At 47.7% G+C, this 15,545-nt stretch overlaps 1 protein-coding gene across 1 annotated transcript in view; it reads right to left on the bottom strand.

Moving 5' to 3' along the window:
• TAPT1 (transmembrane anterior posterior transformation 1) overlaps positions 1-11,251 on the bottom strand; it is a 57,722-nt gene extending 46,471 nt beyond the window's left edge. The window contains exons 1-2 of the mRNA XM_049790231.1: positions 10,504-11,251; positions 1,669-1,799 (exon numbers count right to left, since the gene is read on the bottom strand). Coding sequence (XP_049646188.1) covers positions 1,669-1,799; positions 10,504-11,251 — 879 coding nt within the window. The remainder of the gene's footprint in view (positions 1-1,668; positions 1,800-10,503) is intronic.
• Positions 11,252-15,545: the final 4,294 nt, after the last annotated feature.

Here is a 15,545-nt window from a genome sequence, read left to right on the forward strand (position 1 = left end):
TGGCAAGCAAAAGAGCCCTCACTCACCCACACTTCACAGTCTTGAATGGCTTTTAAAATAGCAAACACAGGCTCTGCTACAGCCCTGGAGGAGGAAAGCTCCCGGAAGTGGGAAGTGCCTTGACTTGTCTAGTCTTTTCCTCACCCACTGATCCCTGTGCTCAGCCACACCTCCAGAGCTAAGGAAGAACCGAGTGCAGTGAATAAGCCTGTCCAAGGCAACTGTGCCCCATAGAATCTGCTCTCACTCCAATTGGCTTGTCCCTAAACTCCCTACTCTACTTTGCCACCTATTCCAAACATCCTCTAGCCTCTTCGAGAAACACAGCGCAACCTAAGATACATGGGAATGAATGCAGCAGTGCTCTGACTGGCACTCGGTACTGAGGCTTTCTTCTGCCAAAATGATGCCTGTCAGAGACAAAAAAACACCCGCCCACTAGTCAGGGCCTTCCTTCTCACTGCCAGCCTCCTGCAAGATCCTTCTGTCGCCAAACTAAAACAAAGACTAATTTAGGGACAAGAGAGAGAGTATAGAGTGGGCCAGGCACATCCCATATGGTGCCCAGGACCCACCAGAATTGATGATCCCTGAGAGCTAGATATAAGCCCAGACACAGCTGGGTGTAATTCAGAAACAAACATGAAAACACAAGTTAGATTCAAATGAAGTGATGAGAATACTGCTAAGTTTTTAAGTCACCATAAAAAGATGGCATTCGGGGTTGGGGCTGCAACTAAAGAGAGAATTCAGAGGGCAAGGCACTTGTACTGCATGAAGACAACTCAAGTTCCATCCCCAGCATCCCTTATGGTCCCCCAAGCCCAGAGAGAAGGGATCCCAGAGCACAGAACCAGGAGTAAGCTCTGAGCATTGCTGGGAGTGCTCCAAAACCAAAGATAGGCAAAAAGCAGGCCACGGGCTTGTGAAACTAGATATGGCCTGGGGAGGCAGAGAGCCAGGTCCCAGTCACCATTCCTGTGTTTACACTGCATGTGTCTGTAGGACGAGGGACACAGACCAGTTGCTTTTCCAGGACCCTTATTATGTTTTCATCGATGAAATTTTCCAAAAGGCTGCAATTAAATAATGCACTGTGCTGAATACTAAGACATAACTGAAGAGGACTAAGAGAGTACAAAAGTGGTGGTTTACTGGGGGAAAAAAGTATAAAAGTGGTGGTTTACTGAAAGAGTTAAAAAGCGCTTTGGGTGGGACACAAAAGGAACTATAGTAAGCTGAATAAGTAGCACAATTAACAATCACTGATTCAACACTAAAAATATAATATTTTTAAACCTCTTCCTATAGAGAAAGTCTCTTTCTCTCTCCCTCTCTCTTATATTTAGTCACTTGTGATTACCTTATCTCCCATATTTTGAACAATTCTATTGAAACTGTTCACAATTTTTGTTTTGTTTTTTGAGTTTTAGGTCAACAGGTGGCAATGCTTGGGGGTTACTCCTCGCTTTACGGACTCAGGAATCATCCCTAATAGTGCTTCGGTGGACCATATGGGATGCCAGAGATCAAACTTGGGTTTCTGCATACAGGACAAATGTGTTACCTGCTGTACAATCATCTTTCCAGCCCCAAAGCTACATACCATCTTTAATTAACACAATGATACAACTTTCAAAATAATGCCTGATAATATTTTTAAAGTACCTTTTCCAGTTCTCTTGGTATTCGCATACAAGTGTACACTCTTTCTCTTCTTTCTGCATACTTGGCCTCATTATGTTCCAGGAAGTACCCTCTTGTTAGTTCAGCACTGAGGAACCTCAATAATGAAAGCCCTAAAGAAAAAGAAGACACAAAACAAAAAGAATCGTATTTATCAGGGAACATTAGTGCGGGACACAAGTTGGGCAAATATAAACCAAGAGAATCACAACACACACACACACGCACACGCCTATAATTCTCGGTCCTTGGCATAACACCCATATTGAAAGCACCAGCAAAGACTGAGGAGAAAACTGCTGTTTTGAGTCAGCTGTGAACATGTATTATCAGAAAATAAAGGGAGCCAGTTATGGTAGGCTAGAATAGGCAGCATTTTGTGAAGGGCCAGCCTGTAGTCTCTGGGTCTTAAAGGTGACACAGGGTCTGAACTGAGGGAGCAATACTGGAAAAAAAAAGAGGAGGAGGAGAAGAAAAGGTAGTGATTGAGAATACAGAAAAATCAAAAGAAATTTTGGCCTCCCTACTTATTGTCCAAAAGCTCATGTGCCGTAATGCTCAGCTCATGGCTCACTAAAAGGAGCATTATAGATGAAGACGCTAGAAAATAGACACACTATGAAAGGTGCTGTAAGCTTCCCATAACTACCCCAGGTGAATGACAGTCACTGCCATTGCTTCTTTCTGTTGTATCAGAGACCTGGCGAGAATGTCTATAATGTCATTCTCTGGAGAAAGTTCATCAAGATGAAGTGACTATGAGAACCAGGGTGATAGTAAGTGGGTAGGGCAGTTGCCTTGTGGATAACCAAGCCAGGTTCCATCCCTGGCCCCAAGTGGTCCTGCCAGGAGTGATCCCTGAGTGCAGAGCCAGAAGTAAACCCTGAGCAACACCAGGTGTGGCCCCAAAAACCAAACCAAACCAAGAGGAGGTAAATCCTCTGAAGTCAAGCACATGAAGCGCTCCTCTGCCCTATGGAGAGTGGATGGACTCTCTCAATACCCATTTCCTGAGATCCTTACATCTGTCTGCCTGGCTATGTCCCTGCTCCCTCAAAGCCAATTTAGCTATGTGGCATGCCACAGAGACACCAAAAGGTTGAGGACTTGGGCTCTAACCAGCAGGTATGAGAGGGGAACTCAAGTGGCTGATGCCTAAGCCCCACCATGTCCAACCTGCCCAACTTCCCTGACAGGTCACCCATGATCTCTGGAGCCTCTGGAGTTTGACTTCACAAATTTGACCTTTGAGCTTTACCTCTCTAGCAGGCCAAACTTTCTTTCAGAATTGGGACAACCAAGAGCTGGTTCTCTGAAAATAAACACACAAACCAAAAAAAAAAACAAAAAACCCAAGATCAGCAGAATTCAGCAAACCTAAAGTTCCGAACTATCCCCTTGGTTTGGGGCTAGCCTTAATGCCCTTTCAAAAAGTCAAATGGCTGTGGCTCCTCTGAATGATGAGCAAGAGGGAAGAAAGGTGGGTCTTAGTCGATGTCTACTTCAGGGGTTACACTTTAGGGGCCACTAGGAGCTGAAGTCTGTGGTATGGAAAAGTGTAAAGTGAAAAATAAATATGACAATGCAAAAGCATTTTGTACTCTAATTCAGCTTCAAACATGAGCACTGGGGGAAAAAATCATTAGTTTTTTGAGTACTAGGTCAGGTGATTCTCTTGTAATTAGATAGTATTTTCTATTAAAAAGCAAAATAGGAGTCCGAGCCTTAGTACAGAAGGTAGGGTTTTTGCCTTGCAGGTGGCTGACCTGGATTTGACTCCCAGCATCCTATATGGTCCCCCAAGCACTACCAGTGCTTTTCTGAGTGCAAAGCAAGCACACAGAGCTGCATGCCCAAAGTTCAGGCCAGTTCTGGGATGTGAAATCTGCTGATACCTAGGTGAACCCAGGCTTAGATCCAGAGGCCCTCAGACGACCAGATCTGTGCAGAGTACCAGTTCTGGTGAGGTGCATCCTAATTATGCCCTAGCCTGGTTTGACCCAGCACATGACCGGCTATTTGACAATGAGGAAACAAGCCCCTTTTGAGCTGCCAACAAGAGCAGCTCAAACTAGTGAAAGATCCAAAACATTAGTGTTCAGCCCGTCTCCCAACCGGGGAAACACTGACTTGGCTGGTAGAAACCCATTCTAGAAGAACAAAAAAGGCAGCAGGACATTCAGGAAGATGAGCCTGAGTTCACACAGTGCGGGGAGCTGGCGCAGTCTGACTCATCAGCCAACCCAGAGGTCTCATTGTAATCCCGGGCAGGGCAGCCCGACTTTTGGCGTGCTGTCGCCTGCGCCACTAGAGGCGTTCTTCTGTCTCCCAGGCCCATTTTCAACATCTCCAAGCTGGGGTCTGCCTGAGCTCTTCCTGACAGGGGCAATAACTCGTCCCAGATAAAACCTATAATGCAACCTTAGGGTGGATATGGCTATTTCAAGGTTTCTGCTTGTTTGAACAATACGCCCCAGCCTTCTACAGACTTATCCGGACTTACATTTTACTAGTCAAATGAACTTGTGTTTAAGAAGGCCACTGTTCAACTTGGGGAGACCACTTCAAAAAATCACCTTCACTTTTCCTGTGTCTGACTAGTTCTTCACTCCTTTGCAAGAACCATTCTCACTTGTTGTATCAAACATTTGTCTTTACAATTAAAGAGCAAATTATTATCGAAAATAAAATGATACAGATGTTTATTTTCTATACAGACCCTTACACATCGACTCATTTTGGTTCATTTATCCAGTTCTGATAAGAAGTAGTACCATTCACTCTTTAAAATAAAAAAAGCTATGGGGTGGGAGCAACAGTACAACAGGTGGGGTGCTTGCATGTCTTGCAAACAGCCACCCTGGGTTTGATCTCTGGCATCCCATATGGTCCTCTGAGCACCTCTTGGAATGTTTCCTGAGTTCAGTCAGTTATAACTCCTGAGCACTGTCAGGTATGGCCCAACCCACCCCACAAATATAAAAAGCAAATCCTAATATAAATAAGAGCTTCACCATTAGAAGCTTCACCATTAATAAATTCTATTATTAATAATGACTAATGAATGATTATAAATAAAATAGCACCAATCGTAAATTCAAATCAATTTTTCCAAAGTATTTTAATCAATATCCTTTCATCATCTGTAAGAAATGCTCTGTGACCCAGTACATATCTTAGGATGAGAAAAAGCACAGTAAGAATTGCTTTTTCTTCCTTCCTAAAAGAAGAAACATGATCTTTCAGTATCTTCTGAGAGCTTGTTTGAGAAATAAGAACTCAGGAAAAATAAGTATTAATTAAAAGTAATGAGTAATCACATATATATGTTCAATGATATGTCTAAATATATCTTCCTTAAAATAGTAAAGACCATTAAAAACACCAGGAAGTGATACTGGCTATCAAGAAAAATATTATGAAACCTGAAAATCTCCAGTCTTAAAATTGCAGTAAATTTTACCAAGTCTACACTAAAATATTAACTCTTCCATTTCCATTGTATGAGGCAAACATGAAGGGACTCTATGTACTTAAAATCCTCACAACCAAAAACTATTCTTCTCACTAGGGAAGCCAAGAATAAGAATATTCAGATATGTATACCCCTTTTGATGAAAGGGGTATAAAAAAAAGGACTGTCCCAAGGTCACTGGATTACCAAGTTAAAAAGTAGGGCCGGATAGTACAGTCAATATGACATTTGTCTTGCATGTGGCAGACCCAGTTTGATCCACGGCACCCCACATGGTTCTGTAAACCTTCCCAAGGGTGATCTCTGAATACTGAGCACAAAGCTGGGAGTTAAGTCCCTAAGGACAGCAAGGTGTGACCCAAATTAGCTTTATTCAGAAAAAAAAAAAAAGAATCAGAAACAGGCACAATGTCTAGAGTACAGGTGAGGGTGGGGTGGGATGGAGGGAGATTTGGGACATCGGTGGTGGGAATGTTGCACTGGTGAAGGGGGGTGTTCTTTACATGACTGAAACCTAATCACAATCATATTTGCAATCAAGATGTTTAAATAATATACTAAAAAAAAAAAAAGAAACAGGCACAAAATAGCATTAATCTGAGTCAGTGTTAAGAACTCCTTCACACAAAAATGTCCCATAGTGGGCTGCAAAGGGGCCATGTGGGCTGAATTTCACAAAGCCAAATGGGTTGAAGTTCAACATTTTTAAAAGTTGGGCATTGACCTGGGCAAAGATCGGAGTGAGTAAGGTTTCCATTGCTGACTTAGTGTTAGATTGTTAGATGTGTCAAGTAAAGCGGGTCAGAATATTTTAAGTGGGGAATGGTTTGTCAGAAGAGAAGGAACTAATTTTATTTCCGTCTGGATCATCAGCATTGTGTTTACTCCAAGGAATTTCCCAGCCAGCTTTCCAGTTATTTTTATTGCCTTCTGAAATTAAGAATTACTTGACTTGACAGTTAATTTCAGAATCGCAGCCTTTAATCACAGATTCAGGAAAAGCTGGGGGCCACAAGGACAACCTCACCACATGGTCTAGGAAGGGCAAGGACTGGAGAAAATATCTTTTTCTATAAGAATTTAACAACAAAAGTTCAGTGGCGGAACTACCAGGAGACATGCAGCCTACCATTTGTCTCCCCTCAGATTTTGTACCTTTTTGAGTGGCAATTCAGGGGCAGCCTGACTTGGTGGTCAGGTCGAGGGCCCGAGGACTCAGCACTGCACAGTCCCTGCAGGGCCATGACCACTTGGGCTACCCCGACATCGGGGATGTAACCAGGGTTCTTCCCACGACTCCTGTTTTCTCAAAGTCCACTAAAGTGGAACTTGCTAAAAAGAGCAAGTTGGACTAACTGGGTTTCAGTCTACTGATGTTTTTCATTCTCTGGTGAAATCCAGGGAGACGAGGTCTGAAGGATTAGAAGCAGAGAGAGAATAGAAGTCACTGGAAGCTCAAGTTCAAGCTCAAGGAGTGAAGCTGTCATTAAAAGGAGAACACCAGACACTTTGGCTTACATGGCACAGGCACCATCAGACGATTCATTTCCCCACGTCGGAGTCCAGATGCTGTTTTATACTCACTGCCTGGCAGTAGTGCCTGGCACTACTCTGATACCCTGCTTCATCTGCACTGGTGGGTGTTTTGTTACTGATTGGGTGTCCGTCTTCTCCCTTTTGGTCCCCAGGGTTCCTAGGGCCCAGGGAGTGAGATACCACAAAAACGGAACACTCTCCAAGCGAAACACTCTGCGAGCGCAGTTGTGAAACAGTGGATGGGTTAGGCAAGCAGGGTCAACCAGCAGAGGTTCTGCAGGGCAATTCAGGCTTGGTGAGGCAGGAGCGGATTGCCCAACCTCAGTCCGAAGTCAAGCGGCCCACACTCTCAGCAACTCTCAGCCCTGGGAACGAGAACACAGCAGGAAGGGTGCTTGCCTGGCACAGGGCCATGCTGGGTTCCAGCCCCAGCAACCCAGATGCTCTCCCAAGTCCCACCTTGAGAGAGTGCTCCCTGAGCATCTCCAGGTGTGGCTCCTAAACCAAAAAGAAAAGAAAAGAAAGACAGTTTTCCACTGAGAACGGGTTGCATGTGTCAAGCAGAGGAACATAGTGTGGAGAAACACGGTGTGGAACCGAGGTAGGAAAGACTTCTCACCACAAGTGACGTCGAGGACAACAGGCCTTGGGGGTATTTTGAAGAGTGGGGGAAAGGAAGAAAGGTGGCTTGAACAGGACCACACACACATGGACTTCACAATGATCATTCCCAGAAAGAGCAGAAACAGGGGTGGGGATTGAGGGTGGGGGTCCCAGCTGATGGGAACTGTGCCAAAGTCTAAATCCCAGCACCAAATGCAGGAGCAGTCCACTGTCAGGCTACTTAAAAGTCCAAGAGTTCAGAGGGACAAGCAGGTTGGGTTCGATTCCTGGAAACCCATATGATCACTGTCAGAAGTAATCCCTGAGTGCAGAGCCAGAAGTAACCCCTGAGCACACCAGGTATGCCCCCAAAGCAAATACCAAAAAAAAAAAAAAAAAAAGACAAACAAGCAAGACATATGATAATATATACAGCTAGAGAAACACAAACTAATTTTCATCTACCTTTTCTAAATGTACAGACAGAAGCCAGTCTATTTTGATTTCTTTTATGCCAATGAGAAGGTTTGGAGTGAGCTTCTAACTTTTACACATTTAGAGTCTGGGATTCGAAGGATGGGCCTATCAATGTCTCATTTCTAAGAGCCCTCAATTCCAAAGGGGACTTTGGAAGAAATTGCCGGTTAGGCCACTGAGAAAGACCCAGAGATTAGGGCTTTCAAGATGAAAGACAAAGGCTGTTCAAAGTTGGGGAAAGTGGCCTGAGTGATGGAGGCAGGCCCAGAAGGTGAACCACAACAGTTAACAAGTGCCACACCTAGGCGTGGCAGATGTGGTTTAGGGGAGAACTGCTCCTCACATGGGACTGGAGGGGGCCACCTGTAGCGGCTCTGGCCCAGCCAGGCCTGAGAAAGTCTTATGGAAATTGGGCAGGAGATGAAGGAGAGGCAGCAAGGCGTGGTGCTGGAGAAGCAGAGAGAACACCGGTTTGAGTTTGGGGCTGAGATGACAAGAATTCCCACCTCTGGGGAGAAAATTGAGCCTGGGGACCAAGAGCAAAAGAAACAGGAAAGGAAGGACCATTCACTCAACTGGTGTCAGGGGATTCCAGCTGAACTATTCCTGACATTTGGACTCAAATTCTCCTCTCCAAAGAGTGGCCATATCCTCATACATACCTGGTGGAATTGGGGAAACCATGAGTGCTACCCCAACAGCTAAGGCTGGTGGCCCTTCAAACACAGTGAGCAGTAGAGGCTCAGGAACGCATGCTACTGAAGTCCATGGGATGGGACCACACCTCACAATCTGACCTAGCAGGCCGCTGAACACCAGTCAAAGGCCTGGGAAGGGATGTTCCTGGCTTCCCCAAAAGCCCAAGCATCCCAGCTCTGTCACAGGCTCCTGCCAATCTCATTTTCTGTGCATGCAACCATTAAAGGTGGGTCATCAAAGACTAGTGCTTTCTTGAAACTCAGAAGTAACTTCCAGAAATTATGGTAACACGAGGCTCCACTTGTTTCTATTTGCACCAGAGTTTTTTCTAGGTGCACCAAGACATTTTCAATATCCAGGTCTAAGTAAATAAGACTGCTGAGAGATTAATACTTCGTCTAACTTTGATCCTGCCAATTCAGAAAGCAAATACTCTCAGCAAGCGAGTGTTTAACTGACAGGCAAATCAAACAGAGTTGCGAGTTTCTAAGTGGTTAATTGGGAAAGACTGGACAGTATGTGCTTGATTTTCAACCATCGGGCCCCTCTTTTTTTTTTTTTTTTCACAAGTCCAACCCACGTCTACTTGTGGACATTAGCAAATTAATCAGGACTTCCCAGGATCATTCTCAAGGCATTCATTAAATCAGCCCTACAGTTTCTGTACTGAAGTTCAATCAGTGCTGCGGGGCAGGCAGCCTTCACTGGAATTTCCATTCCGCCTGGCTCCTTCAGCCAATATCAGCTCCGTGGAGCCAAAAAAGAGTTTTGGATGGAAGAAACTTAATCAACTTATGGTTCAGTTACTGTTTGAGTTATGTAACAGTTAAAAACCTGATCCCTGTGTTCCCCAAACAATGTTATGTCTTAGCCTCTTCCCCCTTTTCAGCAAGAGATAAAAATGAAAACACACCTTTCCAAAGCACACACACACACACATACACAACAGAAAACCAAGAACATACTTGTAGAATGAAAACCCTCTGCAAACAGTGAAGTCGTGCACCCTTACATGCATAAATACACACACACGTATATTTAAGCCCAAAGTCCTCAAGCCGTGCACCCTTACAAGCATAAACACACACACACACACACACACACACACACACACACACACACACGTTTATGTTCAAGCCCAAAGTCCTAATCCTTGATACATCTTTTCTTGTGCACCTACTATCCCTTTTCATTAAAAAAAAAGTATGTACATATATATTTTGTTTAACGTTTCCGATTAAGCAAAAGTTCCCAGATAAGTAAGTTAGGAGGAGTGTGTTTCACAAGATAATCCTATGGGCGGTGGTGAGCCAAAAGAACTGAACTTGGACTTGGGGTGTGTTTGTATGCCGCCTTTTGGGGATGGGGTGGAGCCAGGGAGCATCGAACAAGTTTCTTGGGGGGGGGGGGGCCTCCAGGGCGCTGCAAACAAGGCAGAAGCAAAAACAAAAACAAAAAGTCACCTTGGCCACTCGGGAGCAGCTGCAGACACAGAAGCAAAATTTAAAAACAAAACAAAAACAAAACTAAAAAACAAATAAAAAAGTCACCTTGGCCGCTGGGGAGCAGCTGTAAACACAGAAGCAAAACATAAAATATAAAATAAATTAAAAAAAGCAAAGCAAAACAAAACAAAAACAAAGAAAAATAAACCCAAAAAGTCACCTTGGCCGCTCGGGAGCAGGTGCAAAGACAGGAGCAAAATAGAAAAAAATGAAATCAATAAATAAGTCAAGCAAAGCAAAACAAAACAAAAACAAACAGAAAACCCAAACAAAAAGTCACCTTGGCCGCTCGGCTGTTGGCAGCAGCAGCAGCAACAGCTCCAGGGGCGCTGGGCTCGGGGTCGCCTGCCCACCTGTCCACCTGTCAACCTGTCACACCAGCAGCCAGCCCGGGCCGGGACCCCCGCCCCCGCCCCCCCCCGCCCACCAAGTCTCGCGAGACTTCCCGGGCGAGATCCCGGGGCCGGGGTCGTCGCCCAGCCCGCCGAGGCCCGGCGCCTCCCGCTCCCGCTCCCGCCTCACCTGAGCCCGGGCCGCGCGGCCGCTCGCGCCGCCGGTCGCTCTCGTAGAAGCCGAGCGTCTCGGTGCGCTGCGGCGCCTTCGGGGGCTGCTCCGCCTCGCGCTCGCGCTCGCGCTCGGAACCGCCGTCGTCTCCCGCGGGGGTCGCCGCCTCGCCGTGGCCGCCCGCCATGTTGCGAGCGCCCGCCACCGCCACCGCGGCCGCCGCCTCCCGCCAACCTCCGCCCGGCCCCCGCCCCGCCTCGCCCCGCCCCTCGGCCGAGCCCGAGCCGCCGCTGCTCCGGCCGCCGCTCCCGCCGCCGCCGCCGCCGCCGCCGCCATCCGGGTCCTTGCGGCCGGCGCGCGCGAGTGACGTCATCGGGCCCTGCGCGTGCGCGTGCGCTTGCGCGCTCGCCGCCGCCGCCGCCGCCACGGCCGCCGCCATCTTCTTCCTGCCGTCGCAGTGGCGGGAGGGCGCCGCGCGGGGCTCCATGCGGGGAGGCGCAGGCGCAGGCGCGCGGGGCTCCGAGGTGCCCGAGCCCGGGGCGGGAGGCTGCGCTTCCTCCGCGGCGCCCGACGGAGAGCCGGTGGTCTTCCGCGGCTGCTTGCTGCAAGCTCGGCGGCTCGAGTGCGCCTGCGCCGCCTTCCCGCAGCTCTTGGCGCCGCAGCCCGAGCGGCCCCGGCGGCGCGGCCCGCCCGGCTCCGGCTCCGGCTCCAGCGCCCGCGGGCCCGGCAGGTCCGCGCTCGGGGCCACGCTCCGTCTCTTCTGCATCTCGCAGGAGCGCCCCGCCTCTCCGCGCCTCGCCCGCCTCGCCTGGCACCGGCCCTGGCCTCGCCTCACCCTCACCTCGGCCTCTGGGCTGGCTGGCTGGCTGGGACGCGGGGTGCTTGGGGGTGGGGATGGCCGCTACCAGAATTCTTCTTTTTTTGGCTTTTCTGGGGTTTTGGGGTCACACCCGGCAGCGCCCCAGGGGTGACTCCTGGCTCTTCTACCCTCAGAAAAGGCTCCTGGCAGGCTCAATGGGGACAACTCATAGGGGATGGGTGCCATATGGGATTCGAACTTCTGTCCTCCTTGCATTGCAAGGCAAACAGATGCCCTACCTCCATGCTCTGTCTCCGGCCCCCAGACTTCTTTGGAGGCCCAACAGGTGGAGAGGTGGGACTCTGGTGGCCAAAGAATGGGGTATGGGGTATGGGCATAGCAGCTGACCCTTCTTGGTTTTGTTTCTTGGGATTTTTTTTTTTTTTTGATTTTTGGTTTTGGGGTCATGCTTATGGGGTGATTCCTGGCTCTTCTACCCTCAGAAAAGGCTCCTGGCAGGCTCAATGGGGAGGACTCATATGGGATGGATGACATATGGGATTCGAACTTCTGTCCTTCCTGCATTGCAAGGCAAACAAATGCCCTACCTCCATGCCATCTCTCTGACCCCCAGACTTCTTGTGAGGCCCAACAGGTGGAGAGGTGGGACTCTAGTGGCCAAAGACTGGGGTATGGGCGTAGCACCTGACCCTTCTTGATTTTGTTTTTGGGTTTTGGTTTTGTTTTGGGGTCACGCTGATGGGGTGATTCCTGGCTCTTCTACCCTCAGAAATGGCTCCTGGCAGGCCCAAGGTGGACCCTATCTATGAGATGCCATATGGATTAGAACCATCATCCTGCACGCAAGGCAAATAAATGCCCTACCTCCCTGCTATCTCTCTGACCCCCTTTTTTGGTTTTTGGGTCACACCCGGCAGCGCTCAGGGGTTCCTCCTGTATCTTCTACGCTCAGAAATGGCTCCTGGCTGGCTCAAGGTGGAGGACCCTGTATCTGGGATGCCATACGGGATTTAAACCACTGTCCTTCCTTCTGCATGCAAGGCAAACAAATGCCTTACCTCCATGCTATCTCTCAGCCTCGCCAGAATTCTTGTGAGGCCCCAAGGCAGCCCAACAGGTGGAGATGGGGGAAACTAGCCAAAGAATGGAGAATGGGCATAACTGACACATCTATGGTTTTTTTTGGGGGGGGGTGTTGTTTTGGTTTTTGGGTCACACCCAGCAGCACTCCAGGGGTGACTCCTGGCTCTTCTACACTCAGAAATCTCTCCTGCCAGGCTCAAAGGGGGAACCCTATATAAGGGATGCCATATGGGATTCGAACCCCCTCCTGTATGGAGGTAGCTCCATGCTAGCCCAGAAAGAATGGGAATGGCCATAGCAGGCCTTCTCCCACTTGACCCTCTTTGGAAATGACTCCAGGATTTGGAGTTTGGGGGATCCAAGGAGGCTGGTTTGGAGCTGCCACACACATACCCCACCTTCGTTCTTGCTCCATCCAGCTGCTCAGCTTTTGTGTTTGGAAGAGGACTAGACCATCCTGTCTTTGCAGTTGTGGTCCAGGTGACTGCTGCACCGCATTTCTTCTCCCCAGACTCACCACCCCCAAGGGACTGAAGTACCCCCACCCTGGGGAAGTGGACTGGAAGATGCACACACCCCTTCCTTGCTATTCTCTGCTTCAAGGGAATTTAGCACCTTGTCCCTGCCCCTTCTCCTTTTGCCAACCTTAATCCTTCATTTTTTTGCCTCTGTTGTTGCTCACTTATTTTGTTAGTTGAAGGAAAACGGATCGCCACTGCCCCCTCAAATCAACACTCAAACCTTCCCAGACCTAAATGGGAAGATGATATCAGACAGGACTGGAAAGAAATCTGGAGACCCGGACCTGCGCGACATCCCCCTTTTCCCCAAGGTTGTGTCGCACTAGTGTATTAGCTGGTAGCGCATTCGGAGCCAGTGGAAGACTGGGCTGTTTAGAGCACAGCCAGCTGGCGGACTGAGAGTTGGGTGGCAAGGACCAAAGTGTACATTCGTCTGGGTGAGAAACTGCCTCGCAGATGCCCTGCCGCAAGGAGGAAAGAAGCAGTGCCACGCAATCATCATACAAAGCTGAATAGTTTACACATTTACAATCACCTCGAGTGGGTCTAGTTGAGCCTAATCCGTACTTGAATGTATCCCTCCAACGCAGAGCCTTGGATCAAATCTTCAAAAGTCATTTCAGTTGGATGGTGCCTGAGATTGCTTGGTGCTCCTGTTTAAGTAGTTGTTTTTACTGTAAATCACCCTCTTCCATCACTGGCTTTTATTGCCTGTTGATGTCAATTCCTATTTACTGTCTCAGCATTTCTCTGGGCTTCTGTTTTTGATTTTTGTTTTGTTTTGTTTATGGGGCCACACCCAATGGTGCTCAGGGCTTACTCCTGGCTCTGCATTCAAGGAGCACTCTTCCCAGAACTAAGGGGTCTCTTGCATTACATAATTAAAGATGAGGCTGGATGGCGATGGATTTCTTTTTGCCATCCCAGGCCACGTGGCTCAGCAACCCCATGAACCGGCGAGTTCCAGGCCCAGGTGAAACGCGAAATCACTCACTCACAGGCAGGCTTCAGGAAGAATCATCTTTATTTAGGCCCTAGCCACCACATGTGTGTGGCCTACTCATAACCTTTCAAGCATACAGCCATTCTAGGCTTGCCCTGCGTCTTATCCTCTTTCAGCCACCTCCCTCAGAGAGCCCAGCAGGGCCAAAAGGCAAAAGCCCCTTAATCCCTTGGCTTCCGGGTTTATCTACCTATTCCAAGACCCCTCCCAGGAATGGGCTGGGCTTTGCAGGTAAAGTCACACCTATTATCCGGTTCCCAAGACCCCTCCCAGAAATGGGTGGGTCTCAGATAAGTACCCTACAGGGTCCACAGGCAGACTAGAAGGCCAACACCTTCCCCACTGTGCTATCCCTCTAGCCTTTCCTGGGCTTCTGGATCCTGCATTTAGGTCAGCTGGGATCGACAAGGGAGTGATTCTGACATTGTTTCCTAAGTCAGCCCTGCACAAATATATTTCTCATTTGCCACAAGAGACCTGAGCAAAGATAGAAACTGAGTTTCAAATGTGGTGTCTGTCCTTTTAAATAGCCAACCAAGAGAGGGAGGGAGCAGTTGTGTCCAGGTCTAGGTGAAGCAAAGGTGGAAAGGTGCAAGTTGAACGGATTTGCAACTTCACTTCCCCTAATCATTTTCATCATCAGAGCTGCTCCTACTATTTAAACTGGGATCCCACCCAAACTCACAGGATCCCGTCATAGCACGCCCAACAGCTTAAAAATATGCATTTCTCAGTGAACACTACTACTACTGGTTTTGGTAATTAGAAAATTTAAATAGCTTACAAGAAATGAGTAGCTTCCTTGGAGTTAAACCATTGCCACTGACTTAAAATTCAGGAAAGAGTACTTACAAATAGGTTTTCTGAGTTCCTCAGAATCTTGTATGGTTCTTCCAAGGAAAAGAAATGTTAATTGTCGATTGTAAAAAGATTTAAAAGCATATATGTATTTATAAAAAAAAATAAGTTAGGGGGCTGGAGCAATAGTACAGTGGGTATGGTATTTTCCTTGCACGATCCTGACATGGTTGCATCCACAGCACTCTATAGTCCCCTGAGCCCTACAGGAGTGATTTATCCCTGAGTGCAGAGACAAGAGTAAGACCTATCAGTACTACCAGATCTGACCTCCAAATAAAATTAAACCAGAAACAAAGGGGGTCTTTAACAAACAACTCCTGCAGTTAAAGAGGCTTCAAATAGCATTTCTGAGTTAAGGTATATAGGGGAACAAAACTATCTGAAGGATGAAGTCCAGCAGTTCTAATTAAACATGAACTGGGCCAGCAGTGAGAGTATGCCTCAGCATGCAGTACATGCTGATAGTGAGAAATATTCAGAGGTAGAAAAACCGTTCTGGTAAAGAAAAGTGAGGAAGAAAATCAGAAGAATTGGAGATGCAAACCAAAGAGATGGGGAAGAAACTGAAATGACCTCAAGTCTTGTTAAATAAAGGATGTATGTATTCAAAGTTAGTAAATTGGCATAATGATTGATGATACAAATTCAAGGGAGAATTTATAAGTTGCTACATGAATTCTTCGGTGTATAATCTGCGGTTGAATCTTTCCTCCTGATATTAACTGTATAATGGCTCTTCAAATACCAGTTTGGTTGCTGTGAAATGCTGCCT

This window comes from Suncus etruscus, chromosome 16 (assembly GCF_024139225.1).
Source record: "Suncus etruscus isolate mSunEtr1 chromosome 16, mSunEtr1.pri.cur, whole genome shotgun sequence".
In the NCBI taxonomy this organism is placed as follows: Eukaryota; Metazoa; Chordata; class Mammalia; order Eulipotyphla; family Soricidae; genus Suncus; species Suncus etruscus.